Below are 24,835 nucleotides of genomic sequence, written 5' to 3' on the forward strand. Positions count from 1 at the left end.
TTCTCGTCTTGCTTTTCTTCTTGACGAGGTCTAGTCAAGTTTTATAGGCATGCTTTAAACATGCTTTGATGCTATCATTTTCTTCATACCTCTTCACAGTTCTTTCCGGTTTCTTATATTACTCGTACAAGTATTCATTTCCTGGTAACGTAACCCCAACCCTAAACTATCACATTGACCCTGGGCCTGTCTCCATCCTTCCGTGCATCGCGTCGGCAATGAACAATTAGCAATAAAAATATTAGTTAATGGCATGTTATTCTTTATTATTACGCTTCAATGACCAATTTTAAAATCAATTTTACAATCAATTTTAAAAGGCTCAGTAGTAATTTTCAATTGTCACTTACCTTATGGAAAGCCATAAGATGGATTAAACGCTGTAGAAGAAACTCCATCTTTTCCTTGATATCGCCGTATCAAATTTTCGACATCCTCTTGGCAACTATACTCCCGCGTCACTTTTTCGTATTTTTAAATTTTATTGCCCTTCTAAACCATATAGTGAAATACATCATTCTAAATAAGTTTCATTGTATCCTTGCAATACAAAATTCGCAAATAGTTAAATTAATTTAGCAATAATTAAGACTACAGCGATTTTTGGCCAGCTTTTTTCGATTTCAGCCCACTGTGCGACGTGCCTAACCCCACTGAGCTAAGTAAGGTCATTATCTCATGCAAACGTTTTTACTCCGTACTTTACCTCGGTAAATTTTGTGTACTGCTTGTGTACTATTGTGTTAAATAATGCACTAATCCTTTGCACCTTTGTGAATTGCAGCGGAGGAGGCGAAGGGTAAACCGGGTCGTGGTGCGGCTGCGGCCCTTCGGCGCCTCTCGTCCAACCGCCGCGGCACCTGGCGGGACGTCTCCCTACTAGAGGTGGAGGCGGCCACGGCGGAGGCGGCAGCCGACATCGCCACCACATCCTCGCGGCCACCGCCACCAGACGCCTTCAAGCCAAACCGAACGCGGTTCTTCGAGGAACTTCGTGAGTCTCTCTCCTTCCGCTTACACACGCAATAAAAATACACTGCACAATTTACAATATACCACTCAACACACTACTATCTAAGTGGTGGCGGCGAGGTAAAGTCCTCGCATGCCAAAATGAAGGTCGCGGGTTCGAGTCCCACCCGGGTAGGTGGCTCCAACCCAGGGCATGGCTGTGTGTTATGGTCTTGTTTCATGTTATTCCCCACGAAGTAAAGGTCTTAAATGAGCTGTTTTCGGGGCGATGGAAATATATTTTTGTAAAGTCATAGCGAGCAAGGAGATCTAGAGCCGGTTGCATGCGTACCTGTACCCCTGTGGGTTACGCATGCCACCGGCAGTTGTGGGTACGCCGAAAATAATCGGTAATAACGGACGCCAGGAACTAAGCATCTCTTAACCACGAAATATCTCTGCATATTATATGGAGTATTTAAAGCATTTTTTCTATTCATACAATTATTTATAACTAAAAGGGTCACCTACCCGTGGTTAAATTATGTAGCATAAAGTTCACGTTACATTTTTGGGGTACAATATTAGTTATATACATATATAGGGTTAAGGGAAGAAAAAAAGCTTGAGAACCGCTGGTCTAGAGGCTCTATCCCTCATGAAAAATTTTGGAGATTGTCTGAAGTGTGCCCCTCTCAACCCACCCCGAAACGTATCTCTTACCCAAATGAACCCCCCGAAACTTTTTGCAGCCCTACCAATTTCGTGAAAAAGAAACTTCGCTAAAAAACGTGCATGCCTCTAATTATCATGTCCAGCGCAAAAAAAATACAAAAATGAACGAGATTCAGGCAATAGCTTATCAAAGTACGATAAGATATGCACCTAATTACCAACCGCTGTACGTACAGAGAAACATGCCGAAACACCCACCGCCGTTGGATAAATTAACATAAAAAAGTAACTGAGCTCGGAGATAAATATAACACACACTATTTTATAAGAAATTAGTACCAAATGCATACTTGAAGTTATTACGAGGAATAGTTCCTTTTATTAATCTTTCTGAAAATCCCCTGAGAAGTATTTACGATTCTCTTATGCACGTCCGTTTTAGATGGTATAGTAAAAATGGTGTATTTGCGTTAAAAATAATTAGAGAATTTAGCAGCTATTATTCAGCATTTGCTGAATAGTTAATGTAAAGAAGCTTAAGGTCCCTTATATTGACTTGCTCAACTATTTAGATCGATTACCACACTCTTTAACATTTATGTTTAACACACTGGCGACATAGATTTTTTATGATTCTCATTTTCATGAGGAATTATGAGGAATTTTTTTAGTAATTTTTCGAACGAATACTGTATAATAGCGCATCTGCAAGAAATTAATAACAATATTTTAGAAATTTTTATGATGCGACTCTTGCGGCAAAATTCTGGAAAATTTAATTTCGCAAAAAAATTATATTTCTCAAAATGCGTACATACCTCTAATCAACACATCCTATGCAAAAACTAAAAAAATGAGATTCAGACTGTAGCACATCAAAGCACGATAAGGCATAGAGACTTGACAAAAGAGAATAAAATAACAAGAAAACACCATGCTTATTTATCATTCTCAAAATTCCCTATCAGCAGAGCATACTACGGACAACGAGAATTACGAAAATTCCAGGTCACTAAGCCATGGATATTGGGGTAGAACAATAAAAGAAGCTATGGAAGTTAGGATTAAGCAAGATATCATCAATTGGAACAGGGGCCTTTAACTTAGGCAACACACTGCGGTACCTAAACCTGTCATCAAAATGATTCAAAGAATGCATAACAGTTCCTTCCACAATAGCCATATCTCGGTCATACATAACCACCAATTTCCTCATCCAGTGGGGTCGAACCGTAATGACGATGGCCGACGTTACTACTGAATCATTTCATGCGGAGCGGAACTCGAGAAATATTTTCCCCAGCTATTAAACGGGAAAACGCTCAAAAAGTTTATATATATTATTGTATTTTTAAAGGTTTATTAGTGTCTCTAAGAATTAAATGCAAACTGTTTGGCAAACTTTCCGGTACATTTTTATCGGCGTTTTCTTTAAATGAATATAATTTCTTTATGTCAAACATTCTCGCAGCATTGATTTTTAAATATTTATATAAGAGTCACTATTTATAATTTATCATACAACATTACATATTTATCATACTACATTTCCAAATAAATGTTATCAGTCTTTTGCAGATTTTGATTTATAAAACGTTCATTTGAAAACTTCTTCTGAATTTCATGGCCTTTCTCAGTTCTAACAAATCTTTAAAAAATCGATGTTGCGACAATGCTTTGTATAAAAAGAATCATATCCATGGCAAAAAAAAATCCCTGATGAAGTAGGCCAAATATTTTGCATTCAATTCTTAAAGACCTACATTCCAAGTCACTAATCAACGTCAAAAATTGAGGTAAAGAGAAATAAAAAACTCAATTTCAAAAAAATTTATCCGTAACTTTTCAAAATCTAAGGCTTTATTCTGGCACTTTTAGTAATGAACTTTCAACGCCTTTCAGTTGACTACTAGCCGAATTCCATAACCTGGAGACACAAGCAATGAGCAAAATATATTGAGCTATTGTATACAAGTCCTAGCGTATGAAGGAGAGATAAGACCAGATACTTCAAATGTCAGGACTTCACTTGAAACTGTAAAGTATGGTATTTGAAGGAAATATTCGAATTCCGCCTGGATTAGTTGCCCCTATCTAGAACATGGAAGTGTGCCTTTGCCTTTGTAACATATTGTTGTAACCCTCGATGTAAAATCCTCATTACGCTGTTATCGCGGAAATTGAGGTAAATATTATTACAGAAAGGTCATTTTCTGTCAAACCGTATATTCTCCGTCAATGCTGCACCTACAGTGATAAATGAGGCATTATTTTAACGTTGACTCGCCAGTTTCTGACGATATGCAATTTCTCTATTTACCCATTAATTTGACTTAAAAGTTTCGATTTTTCCATGTCAACTACTCGCTATGGATATGTCGACTCCACACACTTTTTTAATTCTACACTTCAAAAAAATAAATTAAAACCCGTTAAATCCATAACTAAACCAAATAAACGTAACATAAGCAGGCACAAATATTAAAAATAAAATCTAAGTATGAGGCATTCAAATTTCTTGCAAGAAAACAAGTATAGGTAAATAAAGAACTTTATGACACACCTTCTCCATTAAAAATGAAATTACACCGTTTCTTAACAATTAGCTGTTAGCGTGAAAGTGTCGCAAGGGTTATCTAATAAATATAAAATAACAATAAACAATACATTATTATTTCTTCTCTGAAAATTTTCTGCAAAATATTATCAGAATGTAAATATATATAATCAGTTACTGCTGTATTTTTATTAAATTACAACAACGGCTCACAAATATAATATTTTATTTTTGACTTTCTTAAATTATATCCTTCTCCAAAAAATCCCGACTCACTACCGCCAGCCAATTCTTCAGCACCATGTGCGAAGAATTGGCTGATATTGGATTGGATCTTAAGATGAGCGCGAAAAAACTTAATGAAAAGCCATAAATAGGTTAAAAACACAATAAATTAAATAATAATATTCCAATAAATACTTAATTGGATTGAGTTATGAATTGAATACAATAAATATTAGTCCTCCTTTTCGTGGAAAACCTATGTATTACGTAACAGTGAAAAAGACAACTTATAAGCCGTATATAATTTTTTAAGTTAAATAATTCTTCAGAAATTAAAAATGAGATTGATAAATACCTCAGCAGAGGTTCAACCAAAAACCACAACGATTAATATATTATTTAAGTGATATTGATCGAATCGAATAATTTTTTCTAATGTTTAGCTCGCTTGAACGCTTCAAATTAAGTTGTGGATGAAGTTCCGAAGCAGTCCCGCTAGCATATCCTGAAAATATTTGTAAACATTCAGTCATTTATACCTTAAATCTAACCTTTCGTTGAAGAAATATATGCGGTAGATGTGTTGTTTAAATTCTGGATCAGTTATTGCTAACAGTAACTCTAAGAGTGCCATTACCAATTAGAACGGTTGTTCAAACATTTCTCAATCAAACATCTCATTAGCAAAACCTATATCACTAAAGTTAAGACGTCTCTGGGAAATGAAAGGAAGTCTTCCATTCTTCATTCGAGTTTTCGTAATCACCTTGCGGTACCAGATCACTTCTGAACCTGAAACACGGAAACAGACAACCTGAAGTCTAGTTTGAGAAATCATTATAAGAAATGGATTCTCCGCAAGCTGACCTAGTTACACTGTATTTGTAAATACTACGTAATAATAAATAATTCCAGGCATATTAGTCATCAACCGGGACATGAAGTCAAACTCTAATCAAGTTTTAATAATCACCCTTGCAAACGTTTTAAGGGATAAGCTTATAATATTATTATTATAGTATTCTACCGATTAAGGTAGGTTTCCATGGAGTTTGGGCTACAACCTTGTCGTGGTGGAAAGGCTTGCGCGTAACTATGGCCCCTAGAGCTGCACTGGCGGGATTAATTCTAAATTATTCCCGGTAGGACCACCCATGCCAGATAGGTCGAAGGGTAGGAGCCAGACGAAAGGTAGTCCACGTGATGGTGTCACGTGAAAAACACTGTTGGAATGGAAGTGGGAAACCCTACCAGCTATCTCTTCCCTGAAAACATGGAGTACAACCAAGCTTATAATATACACCCAAATATTATTTCTGATGGCAACATTGACAACTCATCATCATTAGTCAACAATCCTAAGATTGGTTTGACGCAGCTCTCCATTTCTCTCTCCTATCCGCTAATCTCTTCATGGCTACATATTTTTTCTCTTTTACATCCTTTATAACCTGTCCTATATAACTCATTCGGGGCCGTCCCTTGCCCTTTAATGGCCTATAATCTAGGCATAAACCGGATACAGAAGTACCTAACTCTGTGTTGCAAGGAACGGGTATACTGAAATTGAACGATCCATATAAAATAGACAAAAGAGAATCGCTATAGGAGATGTATGTGTCACTTCCAACAAATCACGTATAGTAAAATGGAGCAGTCCTAAACCAGCAGCACTTATTTGAAATTTCATAATGAGTCAATTTAGTTGCCCGCGATACTATTCATTGAAGTGAATAAAATTTTACAGAGAAAATTTCTACCTGCATTCATAACTCATGGCTTCACTGGAACGAGACTCATGCTTTGAATGAGTAAATTCAATAATATCCCCCTGACTTGATGTCATAACTTCATTTTTCCAAGCAATAAGCCATTAATAAAATAGTAATAGTGCAAAGAGATGCAGAATATAGGTATTTATGTCACAAAGAATGCTAATGATAAAGCTCGTGGAGAAAACTCACATGCAATCCACATTAACACAATTTAAAGACAAGAGTTTGATCGAAGATAATCCACCATGTAAGGCAGATTTGCGATTACGACTTAGAGAAAAGACAAATTTTCTGAAGCGATAATCAGCAAGCGTACAAGGAAAGACTAAAGCACTAAAGAGATTATATTTTGGTGCAGGGAAAAGTTCGACTACGTTTAGGCCAAGTAACTTTAAATCGAGGCAACCTTTTACATTTTACAGTAGGTATGTTGTAAAGTTAAGTTTAAAATTTTAGGGCATAACCATGATATTATTTGATGGATATGAAGTACTACGAATATGAATTATACTCTATTCATTGAGAAATCGGGACTCCACTCTCGGCAGGTGAAAAGAAAACAAACAATCATATATGCTCTACCGATAATTATACAGCGTGATGCCGCCAATTAATCGCATGATTCTTCACGATCGGTGCAATTTGGGACGATTACAAACTTGATTTCAATTTGGAATCCATTACGCGATAAATCTAAGGAGAAAGTGAATACCTATGCAATGTTTACTTGCTAGGGCAATGGGAGAAGTGGACGATTCTTTAAGGGGTCCATACGCCCACTACTGCCTTTCCTATTGCTTCCCTATGCCGCCGCACAAATGGTGTGCGATACACCAATATTATTCTAATTAAAAACTTTCCATTCACGCTTAGCATACAAAATGAAGTACAGGCAATTGAGGCGTCGACTCAGTCAAGGTGTCACAATGGCTGAGGCTTGGCATGCTCTATGAAGAGAAACTTTGAAAATGATTCACCCCATTTGTGTGGTTACAAAGGTAGGTCACTTAATACAATGATACCATATCCATAGCTACACATAAAAGATCATCATTTTGCAGTTATAGGTATATATTTTTAATACTTACATCAGTATCAAATTATTTAATATAAGAGGAAAAAACTACTGATTCCTTTATTAGTGCTTTGTCTTAGAGCCACCAAGGAGCAAAATTTCAATAAAAGTCAGTTAATTAATGGTGGCAGTAAGAAAAAATAATTATGCAAAAAAATCTCAAAAACCGAAATTAGATTACCTCATTAAGACCTAAAAAACTAAACTCACAAAATCATAATATTTATAAAAAGTCAACAAAAAAATAAGAATAATAACACTGAAAAATTAATATGGAGCGCCCGTACAGTGAACTGGATTTTAAACAAACTGCAAATAATTTCTGCATGATATTTTCTCAGGTTTTTAACCAAGCTATTTTAAACAATCACACGTCAGTTATATCGAACCACCACACTCGCACGTTTAGAGCTCGAATCATTCTTTCTCATCGGTGTTCAAATGATGAAACATCGAGCCCAATCTTCGGATTATATATTCTTGGGTGCCAAGAACGATGATGATCCCTAAAGTCGGTTGTCATGGATGAATTTTCTCGATTGCAACACCGAGGTAAAGCATCCATTAATATACAAATAAATTATTAGTTATGGTGTCAGGCATCATTGCGTCAGAGCTAAGGTTATCAACGAATAAAATTTGCTTTTCGTACAAATTCATAAGTATGTGGAAATAAGGTGCATTCATTGATATCTCTTTTTTCGCCGTACTTCAGGAAACATTTCGATTGTATTGGAAATTTTTCTCCTAAAAATGAAGAGCCTGTTGTTATTTTGACTAATTATTATTTTTTTCTCCTTCTCTTGACCTTTATGTTTAATGTTGATCCGGGGCCTTGGAGTATAGTCCTTAAAGAATTTTAAAAGACAATTTCTGCCAATGTTTCGGTATATTTATATACCTTCCCTATGAATGGATATGAACACATCATTTTGATGGATAAAAGATATTCAAGGTTATATAACAATTTTTACAATAATTACATAAAAAATATAAATAATTCAGTGGCAAATTATTTAAAAAGAAGATTAACAATTTTAACATAAATTTTGACTAAAACGTTAAAAAATGTCAAAATTGTCACAATTGTAGTCTCTTATTTTTAATAAATTCACCACTGAATTATTTTCTTTCTTATTTCATCATTGTAAAAACCATTTTCGAAAGCTTTTATATCTTTTTTTGTATCCAAATTATGTACTCATAGTCATTTATTACGCTGATGGTGTATTGATATATACCGAAACGTGGGCAAAAATTTCCATTTAGAATTCTTTAAGACTCCAGGACACTGAATCATCACTAATTAAACGCCAAATGAGCGAAAGGCGACAATAACTGTTAACAGATATTTATCAATAAATACCGACGGAAGTACCATCAAAGACTCTACCACCTACATTTCTCACAACGATCAGACATGTTACGGTTCTCAAAAGAGGAGTTTCGCCACTGGAAACGACTACTGTTAGGGCATACAAGCATCGCCCCTTTACTCAACGATGTATGGGCGGAAATAGCCGGGATGTTTCTCCCACGTGATTGTCTATGGGTAAAATGGAGCATTACGAAACACGGGACGAAGCACTGGTTTCCGCTTATTTGAAGAACGTACGACACTTGTAAGCACGAACAAATGCAGGTTTCCGAAGCACCGAAGGAGAGTTTACGGAAACTTCCCCAAAAATAACAAAGCAACGAAGAATTTACGGCAGAACTGGATTTTCTTAACTGTAGGTGCTTACGTTCTTATGACTGCCGTATATTTAGAGCTACGTATCTCATAATCGCTGTTTAACAGGATGAAGAATAATCTAAATAAACGAACTACTCTTTTAGAGCTGACGCTATTCTCTTGAAATTTCAAGAGGACATACAGCCTTATTAATATTAGCCTTTATCTCAAATCTGACAATTTTTTCCTGTAAATGTATCTAAAACATAACGTTTGAGGTACTGGTAAATGTTGGAAAAGGTCTAGCTGGTCTATTTTCGACAAATGACTCTTTTATTACTTACACTATCCTCTAGAAATTTTCAGGGTACATTAAGTAGAGCCTCGTAAATATTATATCGTTTCTCAAATGAGAAAAATTTTCTCGGTAAAATCTTTGAAAAATATATTCATTTGAGATACACGTAAATGTTGGCAAGGGTCTATCCAATTTATCGTAAAATTTTCAAGATGAAAGCGTGAGTTTGAAATGATCAGTTCATCACAAAAAATTTAATATACCTACTTACAGCCGGTTGAGAGTGTGTTTTCTCAAGAAAGTGTCTTCTACGCTACTTAAAATAACTCTACGTAATTATTCATTTTACTCAAGCATCCGTACATCCACACTCACCTCTGGAGAGGCATACGGTACAACCAACTTTGGATCTGAATAATCTCGCTGGAGATAGTATTGACAGAGGAACGTCGGCTGACATTAACAAAAAATACAGCTAAAATATTAGTTTTAGGTATCATTCACTCGGGTACACATTACACTATCCACACTGACGCGGTATCACTAGGAACCAAGTTAAATCAACGGCTTGAATTGCAAAGAACAATGCGAAACTTCATCAAAAATACCCGAAGAAAAAATTGTATATACAACAGGTACTGACGTATATAAATCCTAATTTTTGGGGAGGGAGAACAGGCTCCTTCCCTTAAAATTGCTCCTAAGGGGACTACAATTAGCAACTCCAAACATTGACTTGATCTCAAGGCTGACTTTTATTTAAATTAGGACACACAATGATATTTTATAATAATCAATACGAATTTTAATGCGAAGGAGTATCGCCGCAAGTAGCGACCATACACTCCCATGATTCATAAAACTAATTCAGACTACGGTACTAATTTTTATTTACTTTCCTCATTTCGGGAAGGGAGACCTTCGATTTCCCTCTTTAGACAACACTCAAGTGGCAGTGCTTCAACGAGAGTAACTTTCGAAAAGAAGGGTGTAATTTCACGGAAATAACTTTTGATTCGACCATCCTTCGTCCTCTGTGACATTTTCACGCGACCTCTTTGAATAATACTGTTAACATAGGCGGATTTAGGGGGAGGGGCATGGGGGCACGTGCCCTTCGACCCTCAGACGCTAAAAAATAGACGGTATTTGTAAGACAAGTATTAATAAATTATATATTTTAATATAAATTGTTATTATACACAAATTAATAACTTTGGTATTAAAATTAAGAGTATATTTCGCAAAGTAATTTTTACATGTAGTTTTCATTCCCAAATATGAGAAAACCGCTTGCCTGTCGGGCACTGGTGCCCGACAGAAAAAATCCTAGATCCGTCCTTGACTGTTAACCTAGATGCAGGCAATATAAAACTTTTCTCAGGTGTTTAAATGAAATTCTTATGCCAAACGCTGAGAGTAATCATTCCGATAGACTTTCAAAACTATCTCATTCCATCCCTAATTTTGCAAGCTACACAAGAAAGATATCTCGACTAGGTTTTGTCGACTATTTTGAATATTACCTTTCGCCTAGGCTTTATAAAAACTCTTATTAGCTGTATAAAATGTTATAATTTTGCCAAAAACTATTAGGAATTATTCAAATCGACTTTCACAACTATTCAGTGCCATCCCCAATTGTTGCAAGCCAGGAGTTTTCTCCATTGTTACGTGCCAGGGCGGGGGCGCCTACCTGGGCACACACAGAGAATGGATGACATGGCCAGTTGGACGGAGAAATGACAAAAAACACGCTCACTCCGCACGAGTTTTATCCTCCCGTTGCAAACCCTATGGGATGAACGACGCGGTGCCGATTTTCACTTTTCTTGCGGCTCCGCTAGCACGTGGCCCAGTTTCTGTTAACAATGGCACTCACTTAAAGATGGAGGGGTTCCTCTCGAACGGATAAAGCAACTTCACACGCCACGGCGAAAGGCGAAGCGCCGAAATATCTCACCGGTAGAACCTATCGAATTCGCCGACCATCGGTACGGTAGAGACACAATGGCATAGCCATTAATTTTCAGGAACTAGTGATAAAAAACGTGGTTCCTAAAATGAAATTAAGACTCTTTACGATGAACCAATAATGGAATTTTTATTTTCTTTAATTAGCAAAAGATTTCAAAAGCTTTAAATTCATCTCTGGGAGCATAAATCACACACTTACTCACGCAGGAATGCCGGGGGCCCAAACCGGGGATCTTGCCCCGGGAAATGTTATAAGTAGTGAGTTTTAAGTTTTTAAGCATTTTAGAAGAGTCATATGATCAACCTTACAGTGAATTAAAGAAGGCAGTGCTGGAAGGAAAGGGAGGCTTCCTGATAACTTCTTGCGCACTCCATGGAAACCTACCTTAATCGGTAGAATACTGTAATAATAAATAAAATGATCAACATTAGAACCCTGATATCTCGAATCTCGATATCTGGACACTCCGGGGTTAATCGACAAGCCTGACATATTTTTTCCTCACACCCATTACGAATTTGCGAGGGGGCTCGGGCCCCCTCAGGCTCCATGGAGTCGGCGCCTCTGTACTCGCAGGTATTACCAAGTGAATTTGAAGCGTGCTATTCGAGAATAATGGCCGTTTGTAAACAAATTCAAATCGAAGCAAATGCACGACAATGCATTTCTTGGGTAGGGCATCGGATTATCCCCATGTATATGATGTGGATAGAGCTGAAATGAAGGCGTCAGATGAAGACGATTGGAATAACGATTAATTCAAACCTATCGTATAGTACACATAGAGGTGCTAGTTCTTACTCTCCAGACCTCACCTTGAATACGCAGCAAGCATACGGACTTCGGAGCAGAAATATTAATCCTTGAATCAAACAAAGAGAATCCGCGATTAGTCGAAAACTGCTACGAGCGAATAGGGAGCATTGCATAGCTTTTACATGAATTAGGAGAGGATCAACCAGAAAATAGGAGGCAACGAGCTAGGTTTATATTGCTTGAGCAAATATGGACAGATATCTTTCGAAGCGACACCGAGAATATCATCTTAGAGCTTCACTATATTTCTAGGTCCAGCATATATAATGATAACAATGTCTCTAATGATCACAGGTTCTCCAATTACGATCGTTTTCATATAATTGGATAACAGATATAAAAACACCCATGCCCAGGCGAGACTCGAACCCGCGACCATCGCCTTGGCAGGCTAGAATTTATCCCCGCCGCCACCGAGGCCGACGTGGAAAAATAATTGAGCTATTCTGATGACATATGATATAATAAGAGAAATATTTCGCCGCAAAGACGGGTAGACGAATGCGTTTTCCCCCGGAACAATGAAAATGAATTAATCTCCCAAAAAATGCGAGTACGAGATCAGGCGCCCAAAAAATTTATTAAGTTATAATTTTTATTTCATGCAATCTTGACTGCTTTGGTTCATACTCTCTTTTTGCAGAAAAAAAAACAAAAATCGCCTTCTGACTACATGCCTAAAAGCGATGTTCATTAAACCGTGCTTTTTATTAAACTGTAATCACAGGTTATTTTTAAAGGGTATGAGTCAAATTTTATAAGCTACGGAAAGAACGCTTAATAGGCAATCAAACCACTCTTTTTATTCCCCTTGAGTAAAACTGCAGGTGTCCATGCACCTATTTTGCGGCTGGCGGAGTATTTCGAAGATAACATGAGCCATTTTGAATGACGAAGTGCTGGACATGGTGGGTTAAGAGAGGCAGCTTTTAGATGAGATACGGAGGAGACAGAAGGTATGGATGGAGAGAGTAATTAGCGGGGAGGGGATGTTGAAAACAATGTTAGATCAGTGGCGTAACTAGGAATATGCTTTGGGGGGAGATAAGACGACCTGGGGTAGCAACCCCCTTGGCAGCGGGGGAAATTTTTTAAAAAAGGCATTCCTGGAAATACATTTTACACCATTTTGGCACTAAATATTTAACTTTAAGCAGATGCAGTAATTATAGGTAAAAAATAGTCAATGATTTTAAATAATTTTTTGATTTCTCTTAGGCTTAGGGTTTGTCCATTGTTGATGGATCCTCGATTGCTAATTTTACCGGATCGATGATGGTCTTCGATTATCATCATTATCGGTGGCAAGATTCCAAGTTCTAAAGAACAATAATAATAATAATACACGGTCGAATAATAGCGAATGTAAAAATATGCCGGATAATCGATGATAATCGTCAAATGTATTATGATGTTCGATTTTTCGACATTATCAATCATCATCCCAGGTCATTGCATAATTTAACACCATTATTCGTCATTGAACGCAATTTTAGTTCTCACAGTTAATCATTTTACGCCGACTTTTCGAGATATGACACATGCTATAACATAGCGGGTAAGTACCAGAACGAACTCCATAAAAGGTCGATTGCACAAAATCGCCCATCGAGAAGTCTCGAATCTATCCCCTATCGAGGATCTATCGCCTATCGAGGATCTATCCCCTCATCCCCCATAGTTACGCCACTGTATTAGAGGGTAGAATGTTTGGGTGAACGAGGGAGAGGAAGGAAGAGAATAGGATGTTTAGATGGAATGAAAGGGAGTAGGCCTTATTGTGAAGTGAAGAGGGAAGTACATAATGGAAGGGGAGGCCGCCAGAACGCCCCTTGAGTACTCCATGGAAACCTATCTTAATCTTTAGAATCCTCTAATAATAATAATGAGTCATTTCGTGGAGGACCCACCTGACTGAAGTAAATAAGTCACGAGGTGACGCGTGGCAAGGTGATATCTCCCACAATCCCCTTTATCTCGTGACCGCAACCTCGCTCGCCGCAGAAGGATCGGCTCTTCACCCTTCCAAAACACTTGACTGTCGAAAAACGTCCTTGTCTCCGCATCCGCCCCGCTTGCACCACGCCATTGACCAAATTTGCCACGCCACGACAGCGCACTGAACTACATCCGGACAGACGAGCCACTGGCGCTAAACGGCAAATAATCCCGCAGGCATGGGAGAAGTTTAGAGTATAGTTAGGGGGGAGGGTAACAGTAACCCTGCCGGGGGTTAAGGGGCTATGAAACGTCCCCCAGTGAAACGGGGAGTTTCCACCCCTGGAAAATGTGCTTTAATTAGCCTCTGAAAACAACATTTTCAATACTATGTAGCACTAATTTTTTTTCAGACAAATTATTCGGGGCCAGGCTTCCCCCGCCGAAACTACTCCCATGCCCGCAGGAAAATATCCAAAAACTAATACAACAGTGAAGGTGCCGAAATACTGTTTCCTTAGGATTCTACACTATCGCAAAAGCTTGGGGACAGATATTCAAGTACAAAAAAGAGGTTTTTTCATAATTAGTGTTAGACATTTCAACCCTTCAACGAGCATTCAACTTCAGCTCCTCAATCGTGTTAGTTCATTTTTTTTCATTATGACTGTCATTTGTTAAAGCTGTAGATTAAGTTTACATTTAATATAAAAGACAAATCGGATGTTTTCTAATGATTTTTAAATAATAAATAAACTTCATATTTTTATTATACAAGTACAATTAGCCATCCTGTACCATCGTAAGGTACCTACACTATGCTGTCAGATATTTAAAGAAGATCACAGCACTTATTGATCCCTGAAAATATGCATCCAATAAAGCAAAACCTTCTACGAAGTTAAGTCGGAAACTGAAAAATTGAAAACTGATTTCTTCTCGTCGATTACAAGTCAATCATAGGGATAGAAAAACTATTTCCCCAATGTCTTAATAGAAATCTATTAGATCTACCCCAATCCGCCAAAAGTACGACTAAGCGGAGCAGACGCCGTACAAATTCATTAATACAGCATTTTTATCTCATGAAACGGAGACTGCTTCAGTTCATATTCGCTTTTTACTGGAAAAAAAATAAAAATTACTTTCTTACCACATGCCTACATAAGTGCGTCGTTTGTAAAATCATGCTCGTTTGTTGAATTGTAAATAAAGATAATTTTTTCAATATGCTCCATGTTTAAATATCGATTATTTCCCTCCATTTATCTCACTGGCTTTGGATAACTCACTTTCTGAGATATTTAGAATGTTTCATTAAATTCTCACCCACGGTTGCTCATAACTCGTAATACTAATTGATTATTTTTTATCGAAAATATTCTTTGACTACCCAACTCAGTCCATTGCAGATGGATCCTCGATTGCTAATTTTACCGGATCGATGATGGTCTTCGATTATCATCGTTATCGGCGGCAAGATTCCAAGTTCTAAAGAACAATAATAATAATACACGGTCGAATAATAGCGAATGTAAAAATATGCCGGATAATCGATGATAATCGTCAAATGTATTCTAATGTTCGATTTTTCGACATTAGCAATCATCATCCCAGGTCATTGCATAATTTAACACCATGATTCGTCATTGAACGCAATTTTAGTCCTCACGGTTAATCATTTTACTATCGCCAACTTTTCGAGATTTGACACGTTTTATAACATAGCGGATAAGTACCAGAACGAACTCCATAAAAGGTCCATTGCACAAAATCGCCCATCGAGAAGTCTCGAATGGATTGATCAAAAAGTAGTACGCGGAGGAGACAAGCTCAACTCGTATAGACATAGAAACTGTTGCGAGAATATCTTACGAGGGGCAATTATGGAGTGAGGTGGACGAAGAACTGCCTGTCGACGGATGAGACTTTCTCCCGCCTACCACCGTCTGTGAACAGCGACCGGGAGGAGAGAAAGGTTAACCGAAATGGACTATGGGGTGCATGGGGAAAGAGAAGCCAAGAAGTGGGGGGGCCGTGTGTTTTTGGAGGGAAAGGGGTGTGGTGTCCCAGGAGTACCTACACTCAATAGTAGCTGGAGAGCGAGGAGAAAGTGGAGTGGGGGGAGGGAGCGGTGGAGAGGGGGTCGTGGGGGTGAGGAAGGCCAAGAGCGGAGTGAGGCGGTTGATGTCAGTTGGAAAACGGTCGCCGAGGACGTAAGACGCGCCCTCAGGGCTTTCAGGAGGACTACTGTGGATACCATAGTCTGCAAGGGCGATCACCCCGGGAAAGAGTTCTATATTTACGTCCAGCCTATTAGTTAAGAGCGAGTGCTAAGGTAGGGGGGAAAATGGAAGAGGACAACGGACGAAATTCATCAACAGACCTCAGTTTAAGTTCCCCTCGATTGGATTAGTGAAGGGTCTTCTCACATCAACCCAAGGTTTCAGTGTATCGGGGAGCTCTCGACTGGTGACAACCACTTGTGCGCCGCCAAATGAAGTATCTTTGCTAACAAACGCATACCTTTAAGCTGTAGTGACCCGCGAGGTTCCAATAAGACTTAATTGTGGGGAATACCGCGTTCTGGACAGTAGAAATGTCTAATTATGATATTTAAAATATTTTTCATCGCAAAAGTGGACATCAGAGCCCTAGAACATCTACCTTCATTGTTTTTACAACGTTTTGGTCAGCTTCATCCCTCTTTGTAGTCAAGTTCAAGGACACTGCAGAGAAAGCAACAAGAACACCAAAAAAAACTTGAGGGGGTAAAGCATATTCATCTCTTCGTCGTAAGGATTTATACAACCTTCATGTAAGCCAGAGCATCTGACATTATATGGGTCTTGAATCATCTACGTCCATATTGTACTCACAAGGATATGCAGAGTGATAACTCTTAAGACTTAAGCCACTATTGTGCTGGACATTATCCGATCTCCTTCTTTACCAATTTACCTAACTATCAACGAAGAGGACATGTGGTAATGCAGTGGCACTAGGATATTACCCTAATCCTTCAGAACCAGGTAGCAACCTAGTGTGCCCCAGCGATCTTATCTCTCAAGTACCAGGGGTGGTGAATCCTCCGTTCCAACAAGTAATAAGTGATAATGAACAAGCAGGGCCAAGATAGGAGGATATGGAGCCTGTGCACCGCTTGCGTCACGGTTTTGGTGGTGCAAGCGTTCCCTTCGTGGGCCCTGCAGTTCCCGGATGACCATTCGGGAGTGTTCACGAGGGGCGTTGGGGTCGCGGAGTGGTCAGATGACGCGGTCAGACCCGGCGATTGGGGAGGAGGAGTCGGGAGTGTCGATTCTTCCGGGAGTGGTAGGCGATGGCAACCTACCGTGGAGGACCAGAAGGCTATGCTCATCGGACACCTCTCGTCGAGGGATAGGACCATGCGGAGACCTCCGAGGAGAATGAGACCGAGCAGTAGGTTCGGCGTAGACGAGGGCTATCACGACCACCAAGGTGGTTACAGGCAGACGGTCACCTCCCTACTGGATCAGAGTGAGTGATTTCTCATCTTCAGCGACACCAACAGTGAGCACCCGGGGGATGAGTTTGTGTCTCCAGTCGCTTCTCATATCAGGCCAGCGTAGCTAGGAATTTCGTTCGGGAGGGGACCTAAAACCGAAGGATCCCGGGAAAAAGTTTTGGGAGAAAGGGTACTGCGTAGAATGTTTTTAAACTAATTTTAGCACTTTTCATAATCGAAAAAAACTTCATTTTTAAAATTAAACTTTTGTAAATTCATTACTTACCAATATTTTGTTTTCCTTTATGATGAAGGAAATCAATTGTTTTTATATTTCGGGGGGGGGGGGGGTGCGGACCCCCCCCCTCTCGTAACGCCAATGTATCTGCTAGACCTGAGGCCTGGTTACAAGATAGGTAACGCGGGCGCGTTAGTGTGTAAATCTATCAACGCGAGAATGAACGCCAAAGCAGACCGTGTAACCCTCCAAATTGTACGACTGCATGAACAGAAAATAGAGCTTGTTCCAATTCGGTCCACCAAAATCGTTCATGGATTTAGATATTCGCTCGAACGGGTCGAACGGGTTAATTAATCGTGTAGCCAAACCTTTAGAACTCTGAAGTAATTCTATTTCACATTCTTCATCGCCCGCTCTGTACATCTTTTCGAAGTTTTCCTTCGCCGTTCTTCTCTTTCCTTAATCAGTTACTTTCCCCCGACAGTTTTCAATGGACCATCGAGTCTCATGATGCAGCCGATTAATTTGTGCTTTATTCCTCTCAAGCTTTTCAAAAGACTTCTCTCCAACTTAAAACTTCCTCATTACTCACCCGATTTATCTTGATCTTTATCATACATCAGGAGTGGTTATTCCCACAGTTAAATTCCTGATCCAATTTTATCAGAACTGATCCAGCTTATCAAGAAGGAAATCAAGCCTGGCCTACTAATACCAGGTCCAGCATGATTCAAATATTCAAATTGAAGGTGAATCATATTCCGACCGCGTGTCCTGATCAGGTTTGATCTAAACTCTAAATGGATTGCCTGATGAGGATTTAAGTCAGCTCATTTCGTGATATAAATTGGCATTATAAATGATCTCAAATTTACGTACGGGCTAACGTGGAGTGTACGGTTAAACTCAAGGATTCGTCACCATGCTTTGAGAGGAAGAGCTTAGTAATTTTACGCTGTATTAATTTATTAATGCGAGGCCTTTTTCAGCTCTAGAGCCTCATGGCACAAACTTGTACGTGTGTTGATCTTTGCACAATTTAAAATAATAATCGCGTTAAAACCACTGGGGTAATAAATACTAAGTGCTTGAATTTTCCAAGCACGACAACAGAGTTCCACGAAGCTTAGGCAGCTACGTCTGATTGATTTTTATTGCTTGAAGAAAAACCTACAACAACCCTTACACCTTTTCCCATTAAACGAGAATTAAAGACGTTAAAACCTAAATCGTGAGCAATAGGGTGGTTTCCTATTATTTTTTTATTGCTTTAATCTAAAGATTATTACTCCTGGAGTACGTATTTCACGCTTTTAGATTTTTAAATGACAACATCTATTTTTCGCGATTAAATGAAAAGTGAAAATTTTCAAGCGCGCGAAAACGCGACGCTTAATTATGAATGCCGGGAAATATCTCCGTACGTCGTATTTCTGGTTCCCCCTCCCGCCCTGCGAGGTGACCTTGAGGCGAGGCTTAGCGCTGATACGACGCAGGCTGCTAGCGGCTAGCCTAGTACCTTGCTGTCTGGTAGCGCTTGGCTTAAAAAAGGTTTATTAATACCTTATCAAACGAAGAAAACTTTCCGAACTTAGCCAGTTTTAATAGGTGATTATTAAGACATGTTTCCCTGAGCTCTGTGCCTCATGCATGCATTAGTAACCTCAGACGATGTATAACTCCTATCCTCTCGTGTAGAAACTAGGTCCCTGTGACGTCATGCGGAGTGGAATCGCATGGGCGCCAATCTGGCCTTTTTCAAATGAGGATAAAATTTGACCCTTGCCATTCGTCTAAACCGGTATTTCAAAAACCAAATAATTTGTGTATTATGAATACACTAATGGTGGGTAACGAATCGCAATCAATGCCTTTCGTTTTCTTTGATGAAGGAAACTACCCTATTATGTTGCTGTGGAAATGAAATAAGCCTGAGACTATCAATTGCGCACATGTATTATCTACATTTCTGAATCATCATTCTTTTGTTTTACTATACTCGCTGCATTTCAATCTTTCTACCGCTGCTCCTTTCCGAACCTCACGCCTGCTCCATATAAACGTTTTATTAGACGTCCATAAATTCTACCCTTGCATTCGTACATTGAATGTCATTACTTGTTCAACTCACGATTCTTACCAAGTATATAACGACATTCTTTGAGATAAAAATGAATTATAAGCAAATAGCACTCATATTGAAAATTTCCAACGCAGTCATCCAAAGAAAATCTAAATTTTACGATCAAAAATAATTATACAAATCCTTGGGATAAAAAGTAAACCGATTGGAATTTGAGGAATCAACTATTTCGAGAAGTGAGTTTTTCCATGAAAACCAGATCCCTAGTCACTCTCTATTGGCCAATACAATTAAGAATTGATCACTTCATTTAAAAATACATTTCATGCGGCATCATCGAACAATTTACTTGAGTTTCGAGTCTTTGGGATTAGTGAGGAACTACTACCAGTAATTATTGATCTTCCACAACTCAGGATTCTGCTTCAAATCACGATTAATTCGCTTATTCACCGAATTACTTGATTTCGCTGCTAATTCAAGTTCTTACGATCCATTTAAAACAGTTTTTTCCAAATTAAATACACCAAAGAATGAAGTTCGCCATGAAAAAATTTTACTTAGCCGGGATTTTCCAAAAATCATGTTTATTTTTGCTTCCAATATTTACAATTAATGGGAGAAAGAAAGAAACCAAGGCGTATTCCAAGGGTTTCATTTTTAATCCAACCGTTTTAGCAATCGCTTCCCAAGGATATGTAATGGAAGCTACCACCCGTGATAATGGTCGGTTGAAATAAACTTCGTTGTTGAATTATTTCTCTCAATGTATTATTTCATCACATAGCCGTCACAAGACGAAGTAGGTATCGCTCCTGAAAATTATACTTATACTCAATATAATTCAGGTAGCTGAGTGCCATTGATTTTTGTACCAAACTTTTTAGGCAATAGCAGTCGACGAGTAACTGCTCAAATGCACGTAAAACCGTGTGATTGTTCGTTGTGGTTACACAATACTGGAAAAATGTCTACTATGAAAAAGTATTTTTCAAGTATTCTGTGTAAGTAGATAAAATTGGATATTCCAAGTTAAATTGGGCACTTACCATAGTAAGATTACATAAAAATGTTTCCTTGTTAGTCTGATGAGGGTACAGAAAATACTAATTTACCATAAAGTAGACTATATTCTTGAGGGAATTTATTCGGCCGATTATCGCATCAAAAGTTTTTAAAAGTAGAATTTGCATTAATTATTTGAAGTAAAAGTTACAATATATTGTAATATTTAAGACGCAATACCTTACTACCGAAAATTCAACAGCCACATATATCCAGAGAGCAGCCCATATAATTATCCATTCAAAAATAAAATATCAAAAACGTAATACCAAAGTTACAGAGAGAATAAATGCGCGATTTGAGGATCGGCAGTCGATTTTTTTTCCTTGACTATTCGACTCCTAAAATTGTCAATAGAAATGAAAGTACCCTCGATCGCTTAAAATTTGTCTGTTAGAAAAAATATACGCAATTCCTTGCGATCCATAGATCAATAGCCACACATATCTAAAGAGAAGCTCATCTAATCATAAATGCAAAAATAAAATATCAAAAAGATGATACCAAAGTAACTAAGTAAAGTGGAAATAAATACATGAGTAGAAGAATGACAGTCAATTTTTTTCTTTGACTATTCCACTCTTATAAAACTCAATACAACTTAAAGTGCTACCGATTGCTTAAAAATAATTTTTGTTGAAATATTTGCTAAAAGTTATTTTTGTGTTGATTGCTTAAAAATTATTTAAAAAATAAATGAAGATAGCACTCCCTGGCAGCGTGAAGACTGTCTATATAAATGTTGAATTCGGGTGATCATTAATACGGTTCAATCACCACTAGAGTGCAAAAATAATTATCAAAAACGTAATACCAAAGTAACAGCAGGAAAAAATGCACGGCTATAGGATTGGCAGTCGAATATATTTGCCTTCACTATTGCTCTCCTATGATACTCAATACAACTGAAAGTGATCTCGATCTTTTAAAAGTTGTCTACTAGAAAAAATCAAATGAAAAATTATTCCATGGCAGCGTGAAGACTGTCTATCAGAAAATGTTGAACTTTGTCGGTCATCAATACGGTTCGTCCTCAAACATAAGTATTCTCATCAAATTCTCATCAAACTCTCACTCTTGACCCAAATGTCTCACTTTTTCCACGGAAAATGAAAGTCTCCGACGAATCCCAAGCCGTTTCGCACCTCCATTCTTGAAGAAGTTCTCAGTTCACGCAGACAGTAATTATTCTTCTCATCATGTCTGACCTTGTCTCGAAGTGGATCATAGCTGCACAAATAATAGAAAGCATGCGACTCTGAGAAAATATTTCACCGATATTAATAATAATCACGGACTTTCTCATACGATCTACCTTCAAAAGAGATTTCACTTTCCCAATTCTATTATAGTAATGTAACGAATGTATGCCATACATATTCAGTATCAACTTACTTTATATATTATTCGTTGCCTCGGGCATGACTTCATGGTATCGACTTAGCATATTTAAAAGACTTCGAAGAAAATCCCGTGAGGTTAATAAACCTCTCCCGTAGGTGAAATTATAGAAAAAAGTATAAATAAATAAAATGGGAGGGAAATCAAACCTAAGGAAACAGCAGGAAAATTTGATGTATCACCCTAAGCAATAATCTGTAAAACCATCACGTATTGAACGCATAAACCTTATCAGTAGTTATAAACCTTATCTAACGAAGCGGATATCAACGCTTGATAACATTTACTTACAAAAAATCACGACATTCATAAGCTATACTTTACTCATAACCGTAACTTTGTTTCACGTCAAATAATTTCGGTCAAACAGTCTCGTAAATTTACTGTCAATATTTGTTCTCTCATACTTCAGAACATATATCTATCAGAAAATAAGATATATTAACGAGGTAGAAAAATAACTTTCCCTAACTTCTAAAGAATCCAGGAACCTACGTTAAGTCTAGAACCGTTGAAAACAAAAGCTTATCCTTCCGAAAATCTTAAAAACATTCAGTGAAAGAAACAGATTTTCCGCCGGATAGAAACTGAGAAAGAAAGTTCTCTGAACGTGATACTATTTGGTGTATATTACTTCACGATCTAAGAAATCCCAAACAGATATTGGATATGAATATGCTGTAGGAGTAAACAAGTTAACCTCGACTGTATTTTCAGGATTTTTTTCGCACTAAAACTCAAAACACGTCATATATTTTAGTAAAGAGACAATAGTTTACTTTTTTGGAACTTACCGTAAGAGAAATTTGCGGTATGGTCAAAGGATAAAAATTAATGGCAACCATGAGATAAGAAAGGGGAATCAGAGCTAGATTGCTAGAGAGAGAGATGATAATAGGCGGCTTCAGATGGCTCGGCGAGATGAGAGGTGATAGTTATGTGAAAACAAATCGCACATCTCCTACTTTCAAGAGGGATAATCTTCGCTCGTTTTTTGCACCACTTTCACAAAACTATTTCCACAGAAGCCTTCTCAAAATTAATAGAAGTCTGTAGAGCAACTATGCGATAAAAAAATATGAACTAAATCACAGTTTTTGCCAGCTATCAATGAAAAATATTACACGTGACATCCTTCATAAATTTGAAACCCTAATAAAACTTAGAATGTTTAGCGATTAAAATTGATCATAAATACTTTTTTTAATAATACTTTTCCATTATTTAGAGTTTCTATCGCGATTTAAAAAAAAACTAGAGGGTTTAACAAGTTTAGCGGTAGGGTGCGTTGATTTTATTGAAATTTTTACTCCAGTTGCAAACTACGATTTTGGAACGCGTAGACAAGTATCGTCAGAAATTCCCACCTACATATTTTCCAATTTCAATCGGTAATTTCTAAAAATACGATGTGAATTTTGCAGTCGAACCTAGTTAAAGCAAACCAAGTCACGCTGAATACTGAGCAGAACTCTTGTTACTGACTTGTTACAAATAGACACGAGTTTTCGATAGAAGCAATGATCATTTTTGAAAGTTATTTGTTTAATATTCACACTCGCTCTCGCCGCTTTTGAGTGGCCTGCTATAATTCTGCAGCAGTTTTCAAGAGCAAGAAAATGTTTTATGGAATTAATCACCCAACTTATTGGTCAAAATTAAGCGGAATGAATAAAGTTAAGAATTTTCCGAAGAACCAGGCAAAAATAATGGAATCTAACCAGGATATACGAACAATGAGAGGAGGTTCTAAAATGAAAATCGGCAAAATTAGAGCGACACAGACGAAAGAATAAACGGGATATATGAATGTGATACAGGAATGCAATTCAGACGCAAGCATAGCAGCTGCGATAATTATTTACACAGCTGGTAGTAATTTTTCGCTCAATTCCGCTTTCAAGAACTTGGTGACTGAGCAAATAATGTTTACTAGAACTCTTTTGGCTAAATACGGAAAATTAAATCAACCTCATCGAGACTAAATTTTTGGGCATGGGGCCAGAGATGGCAATCGAAACTAAGCGAATGTCAACACCAGTAAAATTTCAATAGTTTCGTTCCCGGGATGGAAATGCAGAGACGAAATGGATTTAAACCCGGGGAGCTAAACTTATAGTCGAAATGAAATCGGAGTCAAAATTACTACGGGTCGAAACTAAAGTAAAGCTCCGGGATGAAACGAAACGAAGATAATGTTACGCACCGGAGGGACCACGTGCTTCACCTTCTAGCAGTTTAGTTTCGACCCACACACCGAGTACGAGGTATGGTTGAATATAGAAGAGGTTCGGCCTACCGCCATGATATGCATGGGGCACTCATATTTTTACCACTAACAGGAGAACGGTGAACGCAAACTGGCCATTCCATTTTTAAGCTCAGTGTTTTAACCCCTCTATACGTATGTCAAACGTAATGGGTCAACTATTCCATCCACTCAACTGGGGTCGAAACTTAACTGTGACCAGCGGAGTTTCGATTAATTTAGTTTCGTTCCCCGGAGTACAGTTTCGTCCGGGTCAAAACTAAACTCCTTGCTGATTTCAATTTTGTTCGTGAACAAAACTAAACCTAGACCACATATTTTCGTTT

The 24,835-nt window shown here is 38.0% G+C and overlaps 1 protein-coding gene across 3 annotated transcripts in view; it reads left to right on the top strand.

The window, feature by feature from the left end:
* The window catches only part of LOC124169682 (serine proteinase stubble-like), a 66,495-nt gene that overhangs the window by 24,505 nt on the left and 17,155 nt on the right, over window positions 1-24,835 (top strand). For 2 of the 3 annotated variants that reach the window (XM_046548352.1, XM_046548354.1), the window contains exon 1: window positions 16,220-17,482. In XM_046548352.1, coding sequence (XP_046404308.1) covers window positions 17,080-17,482 — 403 coding nt within the window. In that variant the 5' untranslated portion in view covers window positions 16,220-17,079. Of the gene's footprint in view, window positions 1-784; window positions 995-16,219; window positions 17,483-24,835 lie in introns of those variants that run through there. The other variant, XM_046548353.1, reaches the window with a different exon arrangement.

The sequence above is a fragment of the Ischnura elegans genome, chromosome 12 (assembly GCF_921293095.1).
Source record: "Ischnura elegans chromosome 12, ioIscEleg1.1, whole genome shotgun sequence".
Lineage (NCBI taxonomy): Eukaryota > Metazoa > Arthropoda > Insecta > Odonata > Coenagrionidae > Ischnura > Ischnura elegans.